General features: G+C 35.7%; 1 protein-coding gene and 1 pseudogene across 2 annotated transcripts; both read left to right on the top strand.

Moving 5' to 3' along the window:
- The first annotated feature begins 6,266 nt into the window (after positions 1-6,266).
- On the top strand, positions 6,267-8,722 carry LOC127792271 (F-box protein At5g07610-like). 2 transcript variants are annotated; one of them, XM_052322723.1, is made up of 3 exons: positions 6,267-6,362; positions 6,455-6,524; positions 7,109-8,722. In XM_052322723.1, the coding sequence occupies exon 3, from the start codon at positions 7,437-7,439 to the stop codon at positions 8,325-8,327; it is 891 nt and encodes a 296-aa protein (XP_052178683.1). In that variant the 5' UTR covers positions 6,267-6,362; positions 6,455-6,524; positions 7,109-7,436; the 3' UTR covers positions 8,328-8,722. The 2 variants fall into 2 exon arrangements, with proteins under 2 accessions (XP_052178683.1, XP_052178682.1); XM_052322722.1 differs by having other exon boundaries at positions 7,104-8,722.
- Positions 8,723-17,372: 8,650 nt separating this feature from the next.
- Positions 17,373-18,729, top strand: LOC127791559 (uncharacterized; annotated as a pseudogene).
- Positions 18,730-25,263: the final 6,534 nt, after the last annotated feature.

Below are 25,263 nucleotides of genomic sequence, written 5' to 3'. Positions count from 1 at the left end.
AAGGAAAAAAAAAGAAAAAGAAAAAGAAAAGAAAAGAAAATAGAAAAATGATAAGGAAAAATCTTAGAAAATGCTAGAAAAATTATGGAATATAGGCAATTATGTTTCGGTAATATTTCGAAGATTTTGGCAAGAAAAATGGTTCAGGCACATTTTTCAAGGGGGTGCACGAAAATTGAGATGTCACATAAAATCGAGATCGAACACATGTTTCGAGGTCAAAGCACGCATACCGCGGAAACCTGAGAGACTAAGTTAAGGTAAGTAAAATTTCCTAAAAAATTTTAAAAATTTAGGAATATTATTTTATGAATTTTCATAGTGAGATATTTGAGAAATATTTAGTTTGGATTTATTGAGGAAAAATAGGAAGAAATAAAGAGAAAAATAAAAAAATACAAGAAATTATGAAAAAATAGGTTTTAATGTTTATTTAAATAAATATGGTGATTAGGATGTTTTGAGGCTTAAGTTGAAGTGACTTGTGCGAAATTTTGAGATTGGCACGTAAATTGAGGCGATACATGAATTTTGAGGTAAGGCACAAATATCGAGGTAGCTCGATAAGCTTGAGAAGGTAAGTGGCACTTCCCAACTGAATTTAGTTTTAAGAAAAATGCTTGGTTTGTAAGTGGTTCAACCCAAAACCTGATTTTAAGTAAATAATTTTATCATGTTGTCATGCCTTGATATGAATATATCATGTAGATTGCATTTACATGTATTGATGATGAAATGTGGATATGTTCACGGTGATATTATTGATCATGCATCGCATAAGGGTTTGGGATTATGGACTGACAACGCTACTCTGCTAAGGGTCCACCCATACACCTCGGTCTGGTAAGGAGACTGTAAAAATGAGGAGTAGCAGTTGGGTGCAGTCGACTTAAACCAAAATGATATGAAAATGACATTTTACATTTTGCATTTATACACGAAATATGTTTATTGTTCCCTTACTTAAATGATTCATCATCTAACTTGGGGTTTGCCCTCGGAATATTCAAACGTTCTAGATAAAAATTGTAGTAGAAACGAGGATGAATGAGGCATGAAATGACACTTAGCAGAGTGCATGATGAATGGAATGTATGTTATGTAGCCCATGTATTTAAGTTCTATTACTTTAAATTCTGAACATTTTGAAGAATGATGATATATAACTATTTGGTTAATGATGATGTAAAACCCTATTTAAGGTTAATGTTAGTTAAGAACGTATGTTATGTTTTAAGTTAGTGATGAATAGCCTTGTAATGGGAAATTAAGTTTGTGAAACAATGATGTTAGAACTTATTTAATGTTAAAGTAAGATATCAGGTTCGATCCTTGTTTTTCGCATTTGATATGTATAATGATTCTCTTTCGAGAAAAAATATAGAAATTTTGGGATAGATATGAGGTATGATATGATTTAGCTTTAAGTTTGAAGAAAAAAAATTTATCCCAGAATTGTCCCAAGTCATAACGTGCTTGAGAAAGCAGGGCATTACAATTAGTTTCAAAGCTTAAGTTTATTAGAAGCCTTAAGTGACTCTGATATAGTTGATATCAGAGTTAAACCCTATTTGAAAATTAAGGAATAACAATTTGGAGACTTAAGATGATTCGATATTGATAGAACCAGTTAGTAAGAACCCCAAGTGGAGGTTTAGGGGAAAGAGACTAATGGTTTGTAGGGCGAAATCTCTATTTGGAGATTTGGGGATTATCTGTTGAAGGCTTAAAGGTTATTGGATTTAAGTGTTGTGTAGTGGAAATGCATGTCTAGGAAAGTTTTGTCTAAGGAAAGACTTGGTATTTAAGTGTGTCCGTTTGTGACCCACCTTTCTTTCCTAGGAACTTACCTGGTGTACTATTCACATACAAACATTATTCCAGTATACTATTACTATTCTCAGTGAATAGTGGAAGCCTAATGGAAACTAGTGCAAGCAGAATGATCTAGCTATTGAAGTTAGGATCTGATGATATGATTCGGGTGTAAGGTTGACTCGATAACCATGATTATGGATCCGAGTGATTTAGAGATTGTTGATTTGAGATCATTAGTTGAAATCATTGCGAGAAATGATAGGATAACTGTGGTTATCGAGGATGATTGAATCATAGATGATTAGTCTGATGTGACATGGCCTAGCTAAAGAGTTAGGATCAAATGATAAGTATTTTTCGAGGATCATTTAGTGTCTCGTAAATGAGATGTAAAGATCAAGGATCCAACGGATTAGGTCAAGCAAGAGGCCGAAGATGGCTAAATGATGGCATATAACTTGCGCCAATTGATGAGGTGACAATGGTATAATTGATGTGACTCATAGAGACGGGATAAGGAACCCTAGCAGCGTGACTACACTACTGTTTCGATGTTCACAGTGACGGATTTGGATCTAGGGACCCACGTGCAGAGGGTTGATGGATGGCTTGTGGTAAGGTACGGGAGACCTGTCGACCAAAGCATCATAGCAGACTGCCTGGGAGACGATCAGGTGTTGAAGATCTGGGACAACCCAAAAGGGTCTGTACCTTGTGTAGAGTCTAAGTCCCAATGGTCTAGGGTGTAAGGTGTGCCATCAGTTGTGATTGATTGAGGCCGAAAGCCTAGAGAATCAACCCGAAATGAAATGGATTGAATATGGACTGAGAAAGCAGGGTGTTACAATGTGTGACTCCAATCATTGTGAGGTGATTTGAAGCTTTGTGCATGAAGAAATTCAAATCATTTTAGATTATTGTTCAAGGATGAAGGCTATTGTAAATCAAATAAAGAGGCATGGGGATAAAATTGAAGATGTTCATGTGGTAGAAAGGATTCTTCGTTCCTTAACCCCAAAGTTTAATTATATGGTTTGTGTTACTGAGGAATCCAAAGATCTAGACTCCATGACACTTGAACATTTAGAGGGCTCTTTACAAGCCCATGAAAATAAGATTAAAATAAGGTAAGATGAACTGTTGGAGAAAGCCAATATTTCTTTGAAGAATGATAATGGAGAAAATAATAAAAAAGGACAAGGACGTGGCCAAGGAGATGGTCGTGGCTGAGGAGGAAAACGTAGAGGCGATCATGACAACTTTAACAATGATGAAATGAGCAATCAACCATATTGAGGTCGAGAATGAGCAAGAGGAAGAGGTAACAATCTTAGACCAAATGAGAGGAGGTATGATATTTATGATGAAACTAAAGAGTTCACCGATTATGATGTGAATAATTTGTTTTGTCTTTTTGTAAATAACGAGCCTTTAAACTCTGAGGATGCTATGAAGGACAAAAGGTGGATGCAAGCTATAGTGGAAGAAATCAAAGCAATTGAGAAAAACAACACTTGGGAATTATCAACTCTTTCCAAGGATCATGAAGCTATTGGAGTCAAATGGGTCTATAAGGCAAAGGAGAATACAAATGGATACGTGAAAAGATATAAAGCAAGCTTGTTGCTAGAGGCTATAAGCAAAAGTATGGAGTAGACTATGGATAAGTGCTTGCACTTGTTGCTTATATGGAGATGATTCGTTTACTAATTTCTTTGGCAGCTCAAATGAAGTGGAAGATTTGCCAACTTGATGTAAAGTCAGCTTCTAAATAGCTTTCTTGAAGAGGAGATCTATGTTGAGCAACCAATTGGTTTTGCAATTAAAGATCATGAAGATAAAGTTTTGAGATTGAAGAAAGCATTGTATGGATTAAAACAAGCACCAAGGGCATAGAATACTCGCATTGACTAGTACTTCCAAGACAATGGATTTGTTTGTTACTCTCATGAATATGCTCTTTATGTAAAATCATATGGAAATGGAGATATTCTACTTGTTTGCCTTTATATGGATGGATGATCTTATCTTTATCCGCAACAATACAAGATTATTTGAAGAATTTAAGAAAGCTATGTCACTAGAGTTTGAGATGATGAACATAGCAGTTATGTTGTACTATTTGGACTTGGAGGTGAAGCAAATGAAGGATGGAATTTTTATTTCACAAAAAGGCTATGCTGAGAAGTGTTGAAAAAGTTCAAAATGTTGAATTGCAACCTCCTGTGAACACACCCATGGAATATGGAATAAAATTATCATAGTTTGATGGCAGATATAAGGAAGATCCCACTATATTAAAAAGTCTTATGGAAAGCTTGAGATATTTGACATGTATAAGGCTAGATATTCTCTTTATAGTTGGGGTGGTAAGTCGTTTCATGAAAGCTCCTACTTCTACCCACATACCTCAAAGGTACAATTAACTATAGGTTCCTTTATTCTTCATCTCTTGATTTTAGGCTCGTAGGAATTTGTGATAGTGATTTTCCAGGAGATGTTGATGATAGAAAAAGCATTCCTAGTTTCGAGTTTTTTAATAGGTGATCGTGTTATTATATGGAGATTGAAGAAACAATCCATTGTTACTCTTTCAACTTGTGAATCTAAATATGTGGTTGCAACTTTATGCACTTGTCATGCTATTTGTCTTAGGAGTTTATTGAAGGAACTTCATTTGCCACTAGAGGAAGCAACTGGAATTTGAATTGACAACAAGTTTGCACAAGCATTAGCCAAGAACTTAGTTTTTAATTATCCAAGTAAACATATTGATATAAGATACCATTTTTGTATTGCAAAAAAATGAAATAGAGCTTAAATCCAAGTAAACATATTGATACAAGATACCATTTTTGTATTGCAAAAAGGGAAGTGGAACTTAAGAATGTAAAGATGCAAGATCAAGTTATGACATTTTTATGAAACCACTCAAATTTGAAGATTTCCAACAATTAATAGCAAGTCTTGGAGTAAAGAAGAAAATTTCAAATTAAGGGGGAGTGTTGAAGATTTTTTTGAATTTTTTAGAGACGGCTCTTGGTTTATATGTACGCAAGTTCAATGTTAGTTTATTAATTATGGTTCATGTATTGTTTATTTTGATTCATGTGATTAGTGCGGATCATGAATGGATTCGTGTATTTGAGATTACTGCCTTTGATTACTGTCGTTGCGCCTATAAATATCTCATTGTATTTGAGTTGCCAAATTAAGGAAAATTCTACACAGAGCCGGCCCAACAGAGTTGGGGGCCTTAGGCGAAAAGATTTGTTGAGGCCTTTCAATATTAATTTTTTTATAAAAAAATAAATAATATATTTTTTAAATAAATATTTCATCATTTTATTAAATAAAAAAAATTAAAATTCAATCAACTACAATTTAATATAAACACCAATAAAACGAGTATCACACCAATTGACAACAAACAAGAATAGAGCATAGGCACCAATTGAATCACCAAGAATACTTGAAGTAAGATTAACAACAAACACCAAAGACCTATAAAAGAACAATAAAAGTGAAACCCATAAAACTGACAATAAAAGTGAGATTAACATTAATTTAATATAAACATCAACTTTCAACAACAATCACTTAAACAAAAGACCAACACCCAAAAGACCCATAATAGACCAATAAACAAAAAACGCCAATCACTTAAAAGTGAGATTAACAACACCAATCACTTAATAAAAGACCTAATCACTTATAAATACCAATCACTTAAATACCAACAGTAAACACCCAACAAAAGACTCATAAAATAAAAGACCCAACAATCACTTAAATTGACAATATTGTACAAAGACCAAACAATAAACACCAATAAACAAACACTAATCACTTAAATACAAAAGACCCAACGCCAAAATAAACACCAAAACAGCAAAGCAACAATCACTTATTAGTTATTAACAATGGCAATGCTCACCGACAGATACACCTACTGTTGCGGGCTCAGTGCTTATCGGCGAGAGCCGGGAGGTTGCTTTAGCAGCGATTGCGTGCGTCACTTTCCAGCCAGTCACCAGTTATGCCCAACAGTCTGTTGTTAGCCTATTATTGCTCGTCCACGAACCACGAATGACGGCATCAAAGCTGTCGACGAAGACGAAGTTGTGTTGTGTTGTGTCACTGTGTGCAGTGCAGTGAGTGTGAGTCTAGTGACTATGGTTGTGCTATGCACACGAAAAAAAGAGAGAGAAAGAGGAAGAGGGAAAACTGGGGAAGAGAAAGTGAGTTTTATGGAGAACACCACAACAATGTTAAAAAATGGAAAATGATGAAGTTAAAAAAATTTAAAATATTTTATATTTAATTTTTAATAAAATATTAATTATTAATATATATATATATATATATAAATATTACAAATTTTTAAAATGTGGACCTTCTAATTTGGGGGACTAATGCCATGGCATAAATTGGTTAACCATTGGACCGGCCCTGATTCTACAATTCCTCCTCCTCTCTCACACTTGAGAGCTCAGCGTAATGTGGCTTTTGGTTGCGTGAAGCAGTTGATTCTGAAATCACAGGTACCTTTCACTCGCAGTTTCCATTTGGAGTTTGCTCCTTTCATTTCCGTGTACACCTCTCTGAACCCTGATTTCCCTTTGATTATAACCAGTTGCAGGGACCATTTCGAGTGCCGATGGAAGAATTCCAACGAAATTTAAAGCCCAAACGCAGATTCAGAGGTATCCATGATCGAAGAAACAATTTTCAGTTTAAGAAATTCAGAAAATCCCCCTTTTTTCCTTGGTTCGCTGTACTTTTGATTACTAATCAACCCAAAATTATTTATTACTAAATTAGCACGAATCATGATTTAGTTGCAGTGTTCTAAATTACATAAATAAAGGAAATTTTGAGTCCAATTACTGCTTACTACTATTATTTAGTTATAGGATCGTTCGACGTGCTTAGTTTCTTAATTTTGATTGTTTTCGTTGCTCGAGTATGTCCCTGTTGGGGCTTAGTTGATCATATATTCAGACTAGCACAGCGAGGGGATAATTAATCGTTCTCCTGTACTCAGCCTGCAAAACCTTATTGGGATCTCATCGTTGAAAATACATAAGACGGGGAAATAGAAATTCGTTTCAATTGTTTGAGTTGATGATCGTCATCTTGATATTCATGTCTGTAGAACATAGATTTGAAATTGAGTATTGTTGATGATTATTGTTCAGATTCATGTTATGACATCTTTACTGCATACATGTATTTGATCACTCTCTCATTGTAGAAAGTATAATATTTGAGATATGACACAGGAAAGCTCTCCATGGATGCAAGCCAGATTGTCAAGGCAAAGAGCACATCATCAACAGGAGCAGATATTGCGAACGACCACATCTTAACTGAAATTTTGAGACGCCTACCCATAAAATCACTTTTTCGATCCAAATTAGTTTCTAAACACTGGTTTTCTCTCATCGCCGACGATCCCCAGTTGTGTTTCCGGCTTATTCTTGTACCCCTCCCTTGTTGGTTATACAGACCGGAGTGACTTCATTAGTCTAAATGAGCCAGGGCTTGATTTCCTCTCGCTTTTCAATGACAAATCCCCAGCTGATGATGCTCTTGAAGTTGGAGTCGGTTACATCATGATTCCAAATCTATCAGGCCTAATAATTCAAAGTTCATGCAACGGACTGTTATGCTGTTCAGGCTACAATGAGATCGATCGGAGAGGCGGCTACCATGTTATCAATCCCACCACCAAGCAATTTACCACACTTCCCGATTCCCATCCGCATGATGGCTTTGATGGCCTCAACTTAGCTTTTGACCCATCAAGATCTCCATTCTACAAAGTGGTAAAAGTATGGAGCGCTGACGATATTCCGTGGACAGACCCTGATGACTTCCACACCATTTATCGGATTGAGGTGTACTCCTCTGATTCCCGCTCTTGGAGGACTTCTAGCGAACCCTTCATCCTCCACGTGCGCAATATAGGTTTTAGAGATGGGGTTTTCTGGAACGGCGCTCTACACTGGTTTTCTAAACGGGGTGACGGATACTACTTCGATGTCGAGAAGGAGTGGCTGTGGAGGATGCCAGCACCACCTGTCCGAGAGGGCATGACGTGGAACGACAGGAGCCTAATGCATCTACTGGTGGCGCGTGGACACCTCTATGTCCTCGAGATTTATGGATCAGCAGGATCTCAGTGGGATGTGTACGAGATGGAAGCGGACTACTCCGGCTGGTTTGTGAGGTACCACATCAATCTGGACCCGGTTGCAGCTGCGTTTCCTAGGATGGGACAAATGCTAGCGAGCCGCCGCCAGGACGAGGCCTACTGCGTGCTTTCTCTCGTCCGAGAAGAGAAGGACGAGGAGTCGTTTCTGGTGCTGCACGTTCCTGGGGAGATCATACGGTTCAATCTTGTGGACCAGTCCTTCAGCATCATTCATGATCTGAGTGTGAATGAAGCTTCTCTGAGATACTACAGTGCTTGTCATTATATCGAATCTTACGCTAATGTTTGAGTTTGAAAGGATTTTCCGGCAAAATCAAGATTTTCATCTGCCGAGACCTTGTAACAGAGAACAGATCGAGGAGCAGCATTCATCTGTACAAGGTTAGCTCTCAAGAATATATATACCGTGGAACGTGCATTGTCCGTGCAAAGTACATTTGATGAAATTTGTTTGTTTGGTCAAAGAGAAACTGGAAAGCTGCTGCAGTGGGCAGTGGGGCTGCTCTTGCTTCTTCATTATTCTTGTTCTCAGTTCAGTTGTCTGTTTACTGTTTTGGATGTAATTTGCTTCTTTTACTTTGTCTTTCGTTTAATTAATTTGTGGACTTGCTTATGGTAAATGAAGCAAACATTAAACTGTATCACAGTGCGAGCGTATGGATATGGATATGGAAATCTTTTTTGCTTCTGTCGTCAAGGTTGAGCGTATGGGTATAGGTATGGATATGGATATGGACATGGAGATCAGCCTTTTGCCCTAATTCGACCTCTTGGTAAATCAGATACAGTTAGAAATTTATATACTCCTAAACAGACACACAGTCAATCCCCACTAAATGGGACATTTTTGTCTCCTCTAAAAGTTAATCTCCAGTTATTCTTAAAAAAAATTGAGAGTTTTATTATTTGCGTTATACCCTAAAAGTAAGATTGAAGACGACTTTGTCCACCTAATGAAGGGTCTTGGATGTTACTTTTTGAAGAAGACCATGATGGGTTTATATTGAGGGGATAAAGTTGTCCAAAAGGTCATTTATAAGTTAGAAGATGTGTTCATTTTTGGATCAACATATATATTTTAAAGTATATCAATTTTATTATTTAAGTAAATACTTATTTTAATATGTTAAAAATAAAAATTAAACATTATTTTTCAATAATTTTATTGTGCCCAAAATTTTGAAAATAAAAAATGTGTATATTATATCAAATAATTAATTATAAAAAATTATTTTAGGTTAAGAAAATACCTGTTCCTTATAAAAGAAAATAGTTGGCATTCTAACAATCATGAGCCTAATCTATATATCTTAAAAGTATAATCAAATTTAATAATAAAATATTCATTAAAATATAATAACACAAATCAATTATAAAAAAAAGAAATTTAAAGAAAAATACCTATACATAATAATAAGAATGGAATCTAAAAGCTAGAAGATGTGATCTGTTAGTAACTTGAAAGTGAACAAAATATTATTTGTTTAATTGAAATGAGTTTCACAAATTGAAAAGCATCCAAGAAAGAACATGTGTTGGTGGAGGTTGAATTTAGGGTAAATTACATTTCACCCTTATAGTTTGGTTCTTTGCATAGAAATTTGATTTAAAAATAGTTCTAGAAGCTGATACGGTTTAAGTTCTTTTTGCCCAACACCTCTCTCTATAAGTTTAGTTTGTAGTAATGATGTTAACTTTGGCAAATAATTATCCTAATCTTTCTAATTAAAAAGCTAACAGAATAAAAAGAAATAAACGAAGAATAGAATGCAATGGCAATACAAAGCCCAACATCAACAATGAGCAAACAAACTATTTTTCAATGATACTATTGCTAGTGACACCTCAAGGGCCATCGTGGCAATCATTGAGAGAGAAAGAGAAATTGTATTGATAAACTTTGTGATAAAGAAAAATAATGACACCTCAAGGATTATCGCGGCGATTATTGAGAGAAAAAGAGAGAAATTGCGTCGATAACCTTTGTGATGAAGAAAAATGATGGTAGTATTGAGCATAATACACATCTACAATTGGAAATCAAATTCAATTCCATCTTCATAAGAATATTCAATGAGTGAAGACGGCCAAGGAAGGGAAGAAGATATGAGAGAGTGGAAGAGAAAAAATGGCTTTCTTAGGTTGGGGGGGGGGGGGGGGGGGGGGAGAGAGTAGGTTTCTTGGGTAGAGAGATGAACATAGAGGGGAGAGAAACATGGGGAAAAATATATATTATATATATAGTGTTGATATTCATGTATATATATTTATGTTAAATAATATATTTATAAAATATGCATCTATTATATAATTTAATAAATAATATAATAATAATATGATAGAATTGCAATGATATGGCATACACCAAGAGGGGGGTGAATTGGTAAATTAAAAATTTCTTTTGAGAAAAAGAAACACTCTCGTTTGGTAAAAAATAAATCTGAAATCTTATGAATGATTAAGCGAAATAAGTAAGAATAAAAATGCTAACAGAACAAATGAAAACAGAGTGCACAAGAGACCAAGATTTATAGTGGTTCGGCTTTTAAAGCCTAGTCCACTACCTTAGCTACCAACTAAGAATTTTTAAGCAATTTCACTATCAACCCCCTACTCAATACTAGCAGGTCCTCTAATCCTTGACTAGATAATGTACAACCCTCCCAATTTAATAGGCCCTCTAGCTTATGCAAGGAAACTTTACAGAAAATGTGAAATTGAGAGTCTAAGAGTACAATTCTTAGTTACAAGCTCTTTCTTTAAATAAATAATAGAGGCTAAAAATGAATGGAACAGTGAGATATCAAAGCCTCAAAATTAATAATACAAAGAGAAAAATTAAATGCTCGATGTAACAGTGCAAGCTTGGTAGTTCAAGATATTCAATATATTCAACAGCCTTCAATGCGTCTTCAACCACCTATTTATAGTTGATGGTGGATAAGTTCAAAATTTGGACCATTGTGGGTGGTTGGGCGACCATTAGATGTGCCAAAAACTAGCCGTTACAAGATTCTAAGAAACAAATAGTCGACAGACAAAATAGGTTAGTTGACTATATTTTCAAACAAAACAAGGCATAGTCGATAGACAAGAAAGCATAGTCGACTATCTTCTAACATAAATACACATAGTCGACAGATACAAAAATATGAAGAAGATTTTGAAATTCATGAATAAACATAGTCGACAGAAAAAAACTATAGTCAACTATCCTTACATGATAGTCGATAGAGTGAAAAATAGTCGACAGAGGCCATATATAGTCGACAGATTGAACAAGCATAGTCGACTATCCTTATGCATAGTCAACTGTCCTTATAACATAGTCGAGATATAGTCGACAGCATTAAACCACATAGCCGACTATCTATTTGAAAAGATTGAAAACTTAATAAATTCTCATTTTGATTCTTTTGAAAGCAAGTTGAGATTATCAAAAATATATTTTGAAACAAACCATACTCAACCATACTCAACATATCTTCTATAGATTTTCATATCTTGCTTCAAACTTATTTATTAAAGATTGATTTTCTTATTCATATAAATCATATAATAGAGATTGGTTTTCATATAGTCATTATCAAAATCATTTTATTACCAAGAGTAAAATAACATAATATGTATGTATTAGTTCCAATAATGACAAATATATCCCAAGAAAAAGGGTGAATTGGGATTTGTATAAATTTTTCTTTCTTTTAAACACTGATTTAATGACAGATGACTATGTTTCTAAATATAGAAGTTATGTTTCGAAATAAACCTTTTTGTTTTGCAAGCTTCGAAGTATATGAAGTATGTTTCAAAATATACATTTCTATTTTGCAAGTTTCGAAATATATGATATATGTTTTGAAATATACCTTTCTATTTTGCTTGTTTCGAAATCTTTTATTTTATATTTCAAAATACTAACTTCAACATATGTAATTTCTTTAAGAAAGAGTATGCTAAAGATGTTTGACATTAAAGAATGATATCAATTTAATTACTTATGATTATACCCAAAGAAAATTCATTTTAGGCTTTGATAATAATTCTTTGAAAGTTTGGGTAATGTGTAATAAACAAACAAAGTAATAAATTTTGTGCACACAAGATTTATAGTGGTTCGACACCCCACCTAGTCCACTGTCTTCAAATCTTCCCACTTGAAGGATTTTTCAATCCCAATTACTTTCATTAGTGAAAAACACAACAAGGGTTTTACCACGGTTCATCCTAAAATCTTGTACACAATGAGTTTTAAGACTCAACTCAAACATTTGACACAATAAGTTTTGAGACTCAACTCAAACCTTTAACACAGTAAGTTTTAAGTCTCAACTCAAACCTTACAACAATTAAGAAGATAAATAAAGTTTATACTTATAGCTCAATAAATTTGATAGCAACAAATGCCTTACCAGTGGTTGTACAAACCTCTAAAATTAACTTAAGGTGAGGAAAGCTAAACGACACGAAACTTCTTGTTTTCGACTTGCTTCTTCTTTACACATTCATAGCACAACAAATGTATATTTGAATCTTTTTTGAGAGCTCACTAAAACGCTTTTGTTCACCACTTATGCTTGTGTGTGTGGTTGCTATTTCTTTATCTCTAAACATCTGTTATTGATATCAAGAGATAGAAATTTGACCATTTATAGTCGTTAGAGATAAGATTTAAAACACTGTTTCAAAGCATAGCTCATGGGTTTCGAAACAGCACAAATTTACACTAAAGTTTTGAAACATATACCACATGTTTCGAAACATCCAATGTAACGCCCCACTTTCCAATTACACAAAGAAGCATTAAGATATTCACTTTATGCTAATAATGATCTCGGGTGTTATTGGAAACTCTTACCAACGGAAGCATTGGATCGAACCTAAAAGGTTAACCAAAGCTACATAAGGGGGTTTCCACTAGATTTCATTTCCAAGTATAAGTAATGCTCATGACTTCTAACATTCCAAAAATGACTCAACACATCATTGTAGGTACAGGTGTAGGACACCCACATACACACACCTCTTACAACCCTGAGTACTCTAGCTGCTATTCACAATACATTACTTAGGTTACAAAGGGTACGTAATGAAACCAAAATCCCAAAGCTAACGAAGCTTCACCTCCTTGCCCACGGTTTGATTTGGAACCTGAAACACTTGATACTTCTGATAAAGCTGGGACGTTGAATGTCCCAGGAGTATGAAACACCCGAGTTAGATAATTACATCTAAATGAGTGAATCAGAAAAGGAAATATGTATGCGTGCAAATGCAATAATGCAATTATGAAGTTCACCATTGTGGTAGCAATGCTAGGGTGTTGCAATCACCCTCGCGGTCATCATAGTCACTCCTTGGCTCATCGTAAGAGCACGAGTTCTTCCATGATGTCCCAACAACTAGCCACAGTTACCAACATAAACATGGTATATGACAAAGTAGAAGGAATATGCATAACCAAGGGAAAATATGACATGTAAGCCACAAAGGCACGATATGCAAGCCAACATCCACACACAAGTGAAGCAAAAAATGCTCAAAGTGTCACAAAACATGCAAGAAGCACTCACCTTGAACGTTTTCCCTTCGATAGCACTGTTCACAGCCCGGATTCGAGCACTAGGGGCTATTTCTGCAGAAATCACGCATTTAAGTGAACCAAACCTTAAATATTTTTACATGGGGTTGTAGATAATTAAAATAAGAGAATTATGTTGAAAATTTTAGGTCAAACAGAGGCTGGATAGGCCCTCACGCGCCTCCGGAAGGGTGGCCACGCGCAGCAGCAACTGGCGCGTGCGATGTATACGCCGCCTCTTTCCTTGTTACGGATTCTTCAACCTAAAATTAAAAATACATAACTTGCTCATTTTTGCTCCGATTCACTCTCCGTTTGAACCTATGGACTTTCTTTTTCGTGCTCTACGACCCTACGGAAAGAAAATCAACTTACCTCTTTGTTTTACCTATTATTTTGGCTGATTTCCAGTGAGATGTTTCCACCCTTCTTCTTCCTTTCTTCCTTTGAGTCTTTTCTTCTTTGCTTTACTTGATGCATTCACTACACTTGCTATACTTCACTACCACGTAGGTCTCCCCCCCTTTATATAATCTCCCAAGACACCCCAAATCTCAAGATATCCCTTAGCTTTTAAGTTACATCTTTTTTTTCTTCCCAAGTCATCATTACTAACCCTTGAAATATCCCTTTGAATTATCTTAAATTTCCATTTCCTTCCAATCCCAAGCCTCCAAGTTAAGCCTCCACGTGACTTTAAGATAAGTGTCCATTATTACCATTATCTTTTTTCTTTCCAAGTCCAATCCCCTTCCTCCAAGTCATGCCTCCATATGACTTTAGGGTAAAGTTTCATTATTATCATTATCTTTTTTCTCCAAATCCAATCTCATTCCTCCAAGTCAAGCCTCCATGTGACTTTAGGATAAGGACTCATCATTACAATCATTCCCTTTAGTTGGAAACAAACTAACATTTTTACAAGTTGTGACATTTGCACTTAGGCCCGATTTCCTCCTTTCCCTTATTACGTTAATGCCCTAAAACCACTTCTGTTTACAATTTAGCCCTCAACTTCCATTAGAAACACTTTTGCCTCCTTAACCATAAAATCCTACCTAGTTAACTCTTTCCCTAGGTACTTTTAACCCCTTTTACATTCGTAATTCAATAAAATTAAAGATTTTTCTCTTTTCCCCTAAATCAAATACCATTCATTTTACTACTATAATTTTCATTACAACATCCAAGCTTTATATCAAGTTTCGGGGTATTACATGCTCCCCCCCTTAAAAGAATTTCGTCCTTGAAATTTTCCTTCTTAGCTCACTTTGAATCTACTTCCCCAAGCAAATTTCTCAGGCAATCATGGAAACCTCGACCTTTTCACATAGAGCTGCCAAAGCATGCTCACTACTGCATTAGCATTTGCATTAGCAAGGGCAGAATTCAGGATAATCAAATCAGAGCTAATCACTCACAATTTTGAGGTGTACAACAATCTGCATACCAAACCGAAGGCTAGGTCAGTAACCAAAATAAAATTTCCCTTCCCTTATGGCCAAGTATGGGAACCGCAATTCCATCGCTTGCTATTACGGGAAATCACATTTCCTAAGAAAGCTCAAAACACGTCACATGCCCACATCGGGAAAAACATTCCATTCACAGTTACGACCTACCCCGACCTATGTATGCAATTTACCATTCCATCGCCCCCTTTCCAAAGCTCTGAATTCCCAAGCCCACTTAGGCCATCTCCAACGGAGATGGCAAAATGGCAAAATCAACTAATTTTGCCGTTTTTCCATCTCCAATGGGACGACAAAACTGGACGCTAAAATGGCGTCCTAAATAGTGGGACTCCTGGCGTCTCTCTGTTCACCCACAGCATTTTTCCATTTTTTATTTTATTCCCAAATAGCCCCCCTCCCTCTAATGTGGAAAAATGTTATTCCTATTATGTCCCCTCTTAAATTTGTTTTAGTATGTATAATTATTCATTTTGACCTTAATTTGTATATTTAATTTGACCATTATTTTTAACAATATAATAAATTAAAATTAAATAAAAAGATTATAATTATTTAACAAGATAAAATAAATTACTCCATAAAATTTAAAAAGTTGAGAACAACATGAGCAATACAGAAACGTAAACATTGAAAATTAAATTGCAACATACACTAAAAATGAAAGACAAATATTTAATAATCCGGTAGATTATTTTCAGATCCTTCAAGACCATCAAAATAATGACCAAATGGAGTTGAGGAACTTCCAAGTTCTTTATCATGTTGTTCACCTCTTTTCTTCATGATTCTTCTCTGTTCTTTTCGTATAAACTCGCGTAGTTCTGGATCTAAAATAGAGCTCAAATCTTTTAGTAGAATTTTATTTTCAAAACAAAATTTCGTAGCGTTGGCTTTTTTTTATTACTTTCAGTTCGAGCTCTTTGAATTTCGTAAATTTCCTGTCTATCTTCAATTCCCTTACGTATGATTTCAGCGAGTTGACGTTGCTCTTCCATCTTTTCTACAATCATTTTTTAAAACTCTTCTTCATTTTTCCCTTTTGATTTCGCCTTTTTAATCCCAATAGGTCATTGACTCGAACTGCCGCTTGGATTTTCTTCATTTATATCAAAAGAAAATGAAGATAATCCAGGAGACCCTGAGGTAGGAGTCTCTGGAGTTGGAGACTATCTGTGTTTGAAAGCTTGGTAATTCCACTTGTACATATTTTCCAAATTTTTCGGTATCCTTAAGGATGGTCCAGACATGATCAAACTTAAACCCTTTCTTATATTGATCATCCTGTGACAATAATATTTTGGCTCGATCAATATGTAAAATGATATCAATATACATGTTAATATTTATTACGAATAATATAAGAAAATAAACTTTTCTATCAATACTTACAATATCTTGTTCAGAAGCACCACTTGGATTCAAATTTTCCACTTGTTGAATGCATCCTCGCAATTTGCCAATAGCTTTTGAAATTGTCGTGTAGCGAGTCTGCAATAATCTTAGCGGCCGAGTCTGAGTGATACACTCTGGTAGTGCGTTGTTGTAATCAATCTCAACTCGAGACCAGAATCTCTCTTTCGTTTGATTCATACCTATGATCGGGTTTTGAGAAACATCTAGATATACATGACATAGGTGTATATCTTCTTGAACGATGTATGAGCCACTTCGTTTGTTAGAACTCATTTTTTGTTGGTTAGTAGAAGGTGAAGGTTAGCGTTAGTAGAAGGTAAATGTGGAAAATAATGAAGAGGCTCACACTATTTATAGTAAAATAGAAAGAAGGATATGGTTAGATATGGGGAATCAAATCCAATGGGTGAGGTTTGATGATATCCAATAAATGGTTGTGATGCATGTTCGCAAAACGAGGTGAGACTTGGGGATAAGATAAGGTTAGGTACGAGGAATTAAATCCAATGGGTGAGGTTTGATGATATCCAATAAATGGTTGTGATGCATGTTCGCAAAACGAGGTGAGACTTGGAGATAAGATAAGGTTAGGTACGGGGAATTAAATCCAATGGGTGAGGTTTGATAATATTCAATAAATGGTTGTGATGCATGTTTGCAAAACGAGGTGAGACTTGGAGATAAGATAAGGTTAGGTATGGGGAATTAAATCCAATGGGTGAGGTTTGATGATATCTAATGAATGGTTGTGATGCATGTTTGCATAACGAGGTGAGAATTGGGGATAAGATATATCTGACATCTATAAATTGCAACACTCGATATTTGCAAAAATCATTGAAAAAGAAATTCCTTATTGACCATAATGAATTTCAATCTTAGAGGTCCCTCAAATTATTCTACTTCTTCGGCATCGTTGTCCGAAAGTGATTATGATAGCGAAGTAGAACTTATGAATCACCTAGCAGCAATTGATGCCCAAATTGAAGCTGCCAGTCTTTTGTATAACAACAACAACATCCTTCTCGCTCACTTGCTTGATCAGCAACAACACCAACCGATACATGGAGGCTCGATACCTAGTCATATAATCATTCATCAAGATCGGGAGGCTGCTGATGAAAGATTATTCAACGACTACTTTGCCGAGAACCCATGTTATGGCGAAGGGATGTTTCGCCGCCGCTTTCGAATGTCACGAAGATTATTTTTGCATATACTTCAAGCCGTCGCAGCTCATGACAACTACATTGTACATAAAAGGGATGCTCTAGGAAGACTTGATTTGTCCTCGATTCAAAAGGTAACTGCTATGTTTCGGATGTTGGCATATGGTGTCGTAGCAGATGCAATTGATGAGTACATCAAAATTGGGGAGTCCACTACTATTGAAAGTATGAAGAAATTTTGTCATGCTGTTGCGGAGGTATTTAGGGGTCAATATCTGAGATCACCAAGCGCTGACGACATTGCGAGGCTGCTCTATGTTGGTAGACAACGTGGTTTTTCTGGAATGTTAGGTAGTTTGGATTGTATGCACTGGAAATGGAAAAATTGTCCAACCGCTTGGGCCGGCCAATATGCAGGCCGAAGTGGATCTCCAACAATTATTCTCGAGGCTGTAGCAGACTACGATCTTTGGATATGGCACGCAGACTTCGGTATGCCAGGTTCAAATAACGACATCAATGTTTTAGAGGCCTCTTATCTGTTCGCCAACCTAACTGTGCTCCTCCCGCTAATTACGTCATACAGGCACACGAATATAATATGGGTTACTATTTAGCAAATGGTATATACCTGATGTGGTCTACTCTTGTACAAACAATTCGTGAGCCACGTGGTCCCAAGAAAAAATATTTTGCAATGAAACAAGAGAGTTGTAGAAAAGATGTAGAAAGGCATTTGGGGTTCTACAATCTAGGTTTGCAGTAGTTGCAGGATCGTCATACTTTTGGCAAAAAAATGTCTTACACGATATAATGACTGCGTGCATTATTATCCACAACATGATTATCGAGGATGAACATGACGTTGAGTCGCCAATTCAAGATTGGGTAGAAGCACCAAGTCCAGACGTTGAGATGGTTGTTGATGAAGGCACCCGATTTCAAGAATTCCTCGCTCGACACCGAAAAATCAAGGATAAAGAAGCTCACATTGCACTTCGAAATGAATTGATTGAACATTTGTGGGGTGAATATACTAATTTTGAGAATTAAATGTCGAGTCTTAATTCGATCGCTCCCTCACCTCATTGCCCCCATACTTCCTTGGCATGTAAAATCTTCCTTTCGTGTAAAATACTTCATTTATTGCCATGGATTTGCAGAGGCATGGCCTCCACGCACACGCATACACATCACATTTAATGCCAATATTGCTTCCTTACCTATCCCAGATTTACTGCTCTAATTCTGATTCTTCCACTTACTCTCCAATTGCATTTTTTTTAATTTCAGTTTGGCTCATTGCTTGCCTCCAATTTACTCAATTTGCAGCCACTGCTTCACGCCCATCAATATAGACACATATATATATTATATATAACTATATATTACACTATATTATAAAAACATTTACACATTTAATCTCAAATTTTATCTTTATTTCACTTGAGCAATTCCTTAATTACAATTATACCCACAAACATCGAATTAATTTGCATTATAATACCGAAAACGCAAAATTAATAACTTCAAAGTTACTCGATAATGACGATTTCACCCCAGTGTCCTCACCGGACTGTCGTTTTATCCCAAAACCACTGAAGGGTTGCTCATTACGCAAAATCGAAGCCCTCCTAGGGTTTCGTTGATTTTTCGGGAGTCTCCTACAAAAATTCGATTTTACAGCCTGAATGGCAGCTGCATTTTAGCTGTACCGAAAACTGTTCCCTATCCGATTTCTTTCGGTGCCATAAATCTTTTCTCAGAACGATCATCAAGACCATATAATTTTTCTTAGACAATTTCACCCCGAGGCATTCCCTGCAGTCGATTCGGTACTTATAACTACTATTAAGCCAATTTTTCGGTATTCTAAATTCATTAAAATTACGTGGCAACCTTATACAAACATGGGGTATTACATTCTCCCCCCCTTACAAAAATTTTGTCCTCGAAATTTGCCACATATTCTAAACCTCAAAGTTAGAACTCTTGAGTTGACCACACTTATCAATCCCTAGACAATCCACTTGTCAACCACACATTCCTTTCAGATTTCTCTTTCAAAGCCACTAACCACATAACTCGGTCCTTGGGCCACGAGTCTCATCTCAAGCTCTTATCCAAGTCGATACACATATCGTCGTAATGCGCCTGCAACTCTCATATCATCAATTTTTAATTTTCTTTTCACTAAGTCACCCAATCGATATCCTTAATCACGACACTTCTCTAATTCCGATTTCCTACGATGTCATCCATTTTGCATTACTCAATCGTGCTTTGACAATCATCCAACCCTAACACAAAAGTCCCTAATCTCAATACATTTTGACCTTTTATCAAATTGATCCTCAAGGAAATATTTTTATGCAATCAAACTACTTCACGTATCCTTGAATCCTCAAACATCACATATCTTGTCATCACGAGGTTGTTTCATAGGCTTCCGGACTGTCATAACAAGTCACTAGTCCTACCATATCATCTTGTTTATCACATAAGCTCAAATGATTTTTGTCCTCGAAACTACCTATGCCTCACCTTAAGTCATCATAAACTTAATCATTGCTTGATCTTTACCCGAGCTAACCCATTTGAAGTTTCTTATAACTGTTGTTTCCTCATTCTCGTAGATACTCATCACCTTATATAACCTCAAGTTTCTGCCAATTGACCGCAATCATCTTTATGTAACTATTTTCTCAAGAAATCTTTATTAATAGATTCTATTTGCCTCCAAAACTTTCTTCCGTAACTTAACCTTTATCGACCAAAATCTAACATTGTTTTCCAAGTCTAGCAATACTAATATCCTTGCATCGCTTGCTCTTTTGTTACTTGGTCACCAAGCTAACACCTATTCATTCATATACCCATAACTCAAATAACTCTTCGCACTTTTCGAAGTGATCTTCAAATAACATTTTATATCATACGATTAATCATTTGATCCTCAAATTTGCTTGAATTTAATCATCGAGTAATAACGTTTCATGTCAACCAACTCTAATCACGCTCGATTCTTAAAGCACGATCTCATGCCAATTATATGAAAATCATCTAATTTTCTTCCTCACATTTGACCATTGGCTCTTTTGACTTCCAGTTAATCGTAGCACAGTTTCACTTACAATTTGCAATCTCTAGACTTGCTCATCGACTCTATTGTCTACTTGCCTTGGTAGTAGCACTATTAACTTTATTCGTACTATTTTAACCTCTTAGCCCACCCAATCGGTGACATCATTATCATTTAATCAAAATTCTTGTGACCATTTACCCTCAAGCATCACAATGAAGAGCGTCACACATAATCTTAATATTACAAGGTCTACTTTACTCCTCGATCGCGCATCAATCCTAGAAAATATCATATTCTCTTGTAGTTGTTTATTAATTCATCAAGTATGAGGTAAAGATATTGATTCTTAATTATCACCTCTTTCAAAACTCGATAATTTACGTACTCAATCAAGCTACTTATAGTTAAGCATCTAATAACCTCAAGCTATTATTGACAATTTCATCACGGTGCTTCCGAGTTCTCCTCGTCGAGTTGACCACTGACAACTTTACTTGCTTCCGTAGTCACAACCTCCGTTGACTAAGTCTTATTATCATTCCTTTAGGGTTGATACGACCTATTAAGCAACTCTTTCATTTTTCGATACCTGAACTCTACTTTGAATTGAGGCTACCATCTCATGGTCCCACTGTCTTACAAAATATCGCATTATTCTTTTCCTCGAGCTTCGCACTGGTCATCGTGTCACCTACTCCCAAGTTGATCGTGAACCCTGATACAATTCTTTAAATAGGACACTCAGTCCATACTCAATCCATTTTATTTCAAGTTGATTCTCTGGCCTCGATCAATCACAACTAGTGGTACATCTCACTCTTAGACCATTGGGACTTAGACCCATACAAGGTACAGACCCTACTGGGCTGTCCCAGATCTTTAGCATCTGATCGTTTCCCAAGCAGTCTGCTATGATGCTCCGATCGACGAGCTTCCCGTACCTTATCACAAGCCATCCATTAACCATCTGCACGTGGGTCCCTAGATCCAGATCTGTCACTGCGAACACCGAACCAGTAGTGTCATCATGCTGCTAGGGTTCCTTATCCCATTTTTGTGAGTCATATCGGTTGTACCATCGCCAGCTCATCAATTGATGTAACTCATATGCATCACTTGGCCATTTTCGGCCTCTTGCTTGACCCAATTTGTTGGATCCCTGATCTACTCATCTTATTTCCGAGACACTAAATGGTCCTCGAAATACTTATCATTCGATCCTAACTCAACATCTAGGTTATATCACATTAGACTAATCATCCATGACTTAATCATTCTTGATAACTACCAGCTATCTTATCATTCATCGCAAGGGTTTCGACTAATGACCTCAAATCAACAGTCTCTAAATCTCTCGGATCCATAATCATGGTTACCGAGTCAACCTTACACCCGAATCATATCATCGATTCTTAACTTCAATAGCTAGATCATTGTACTAGCTTCTATTAGGCTTTTACTATTCACTGAGAATAGTAATCGTATACTGGAATAGTGTATGTTTGTGAATAGTACACCAGGTAAGTTCCCAAGAAAGAGAGGTGGGTCACAAATGGACACACTTAAATACCAAGTCTTTCCTTAACCAGAACTTACCTAGATATGCACTCCCACTACACAACACTTAAATCTAGTAACCTCTAAGCCTTCAACCGATAATCCCCAAATTTTGAAATAGGGATCTCGTCTTACGAACCATTAATTTCTATCCCCTAAGCCTCCACTTGGGGTTCCCACTAACTGGTTCTATCAATATCGGATCCTCTTAAGTCTCCAAATTGATATTCCCTAATCTCCAAATAGGGTTTAACTATGATATCAACTACATCAAAGTCACTTAAGGCTTCCAATAAACTTAAGCTCTGATACCAACTATAACGCCCCGCTTTCCCGGGCGCGTTATAAACTTGGGACAATAATTTTTTTTTCTTCAAACTTAAAGCTAAACCACATCATTCCTCGAATCTATCCCAGAATTTCCATATATTTTATGTAGAAAGAGAATCATTATACACATCAAATTGCGGAAGCAAAGATCGAAACCTGATATCTTAACATTAATCATAAATAAAGTCTTATATCTTCAACATTCCTCAAAATGTTCAGAATCTAAAGTAGCAGAACTTAAATATAGGGGCTACGTAACATACATTCCATTCTTCATGCACTTTAATAAGTGTCATTTCATGCCTCATTTATCCTTGAATCTCTACAATCTTCATCTGGAACGTTTGAATATTCCAGGGGCAAAACCCAAGTTAGATGATGAATCATCTAAGTAAGGGTACATAATGCTATGTCATGTGTGTATGCAATGTCTTACCTCGTATGTTTCAAGTGTTATACTATGGACCCATGCCTAAAACTCAAGTTTTCAAAACTTCCCAAAATTCGAAATTGAACTTTTCTAGGGTAATTAATTCATCAAAATGTCGTCTTCAACCTAGATTTGGAATCGTCAAAAGCAAATAAGTCAATTTTGAGATATCTTTGATTGAACAAAGTTATCTCTTTCATGTTTCAAGTATTCTACATTGGACCCATGGGTAAAACTAAAGTTTTCAAAACTTCCCGAAATCCGAAATTGAACATTCTTTAGGGTAATTAGTTCATCAAAATGTCGTCTTCAACCTAGATTTGGAATCATCAAAAGAAAATAAGTCAATTTTGAGATATCGTTGATTGAACAAAGTTGTCTCTTTCATGTTTCAAGTGTTCTTCTATGGACCCATGCCTAAAACTCAAGTTTTCAAAACATCCCAAAATTTGAAATTGAACTTTTTTAGGGTAACTAGTCATCAAAATGTCGTCTTCAATGTAGATTTTGAATCGTCAAAAGCAAATATGTCAATTTTGAGATATCATTAATTGAAGAAAGTTCTCCCTTTCATGTTTCAAGTGTTCTACTATGGACCCATGGCTAAAACTAAACTTTTCAAAACTTCCAGAAATCCGAAATTGAACTTTCTTTAGGGTAATTAGTTCATCAAAATGTCGTCTTCAACCTAGATTTGGAATCGTCAAAAGCAAATAAGTCAAATTTGAGATATCGTTGATTGAACAAAGTTGTCTCTTTCTTGTTTCAAGTGTTCTACTATGGACCCATGCCTAAAACTCAAGTTTTCAAAACATCCCGAAATTCGAAATTGAACTTTTTTAGGGTAATTAGTCATCAAAATGTCGTCTTCAACCTAGATTTGGAATCGTCAAAAGCAAATAAATCAATTTTGAGATATCGTTGATTGAACAAAGTTATCTCTTTCATGTTTCAATTGTTCTATTATGGACTCATGGCTAAAACTAAAGTTTTCAAAACTTCCCGAAAACTGAAATTGAACTTTCTTTAGGGTAACTAGTTCATCAAAATGTCATCTTCAACCTAGATTTGGAATCGTCAAAAGCAAATAAGTCAAATTTGAGATATTGTTGATTGAACAAAGTTGTCCCTTTCATGTTTCAAGTGTTCTTCTATGGACCCATGCCTAAAACTCAAGTTTTCAAAACATCCCAAAATTCGAAATTGAACTTTTTTAGGGTAACTAATCATCAAAATGTCGTCTTCAACCTAGATTTCGAATCATCAAAAGCAAATATGTCAATTTTGAGATATCGTTAATTGAAGAAAGTTCTCTCTTTCATGTTTCAAGTGTTCTACTATGGACCCATGGCTAAAACTAAACTTTTCAAAACTTCCCGAAATCCGAAATTGAACTTTCTTTAGGGTAATTAGTTCATCAAAATGTCATCTTCAACCTAGATTTGGAATCGTCAAAAGCAAATAAGTAAAATTTGAGATATCGTTGATTGAACAAAGTTGTCTCTTTCTTGTTTCAAGTGTTCTACTATGGACCCATGCCTAAAACTCAAGTTTTCAAAATTTCCCAAAATCCGAAATTGAACTTTCTTTAGGGTAACAAGTTCATCAAAATGTCGTCTTCAACCTAGATTTGGAATCGTCAAAAGCAAATAAGTCAATTTTGAGATATCTTTGATTGAACAAAGTTATCTCTTTCATGTTTCAAGTGTTCTACTATGGACCCATGGGTAAAACTAAAGTTTTCAAAACATCCCAAAATCCGAAATTGAACATTCTTTAGGGTAATTAGTTCATCAAAATGTCGTCTTCAACCTAGATTTGGAATCATCAAAAGCAAATAAGTCAAATTTGAGATATCGTTGATTGAACAAAGTTGTATCTTTCATGTTTCAAGTGTTCTTCTATGGACCCATGCCTAAAACTCAAGTTTTCAAAACATCCCAAGATTCGAAATTGAACTTTTTTAGGGTAACTAGTCATCAAAATGTCGTCTTCAACCTAGATTTGGAATCGTCAAAAGCAAATATGTCAATTTTGAGATATCATTAATGGAAGAAAGTTCTCCCTTTCATGTTTCAAGTGTTCTACTATGGACCCATGGCTAAAACTAAACTTTTCAAAACTTCCCGAAATCCGAAATTGAACTTTCTTTAGGGTAATTAGTTCATCAAAATGTCATCTTCAA

Source organism: Diospyros lotus, chromosome 15 (genome assembly GCF_014633365.1).
Source record: "Diospyros lotus cultivar Yz01 chromosome 15, ASM1463336v1, whole genome shotgun sequence".
In the NCBI taxonomy this organism is placed as follows: domain Eukaryota; kingdom Viridiplantae; phylum Streptophyta; class Magnoliopsida; order Ericales; family Ebenaceae; genus Diospyros; species Diospyros lotus.
Note: the sequence above shows the minus strand (reverse complement) of the source record. Positions and strands in the feature narration are given on the sequence as shown.

What these genes read in the sequence shown, in the direction of transcription:
- LOC127792271 (XM_052322723.1), top strand. Translation starts at nt 7,437, where the DNA reads ATGATTCCAAATCTATCAGGCCTAATAATTCAAAGTTCATGCAACGGA.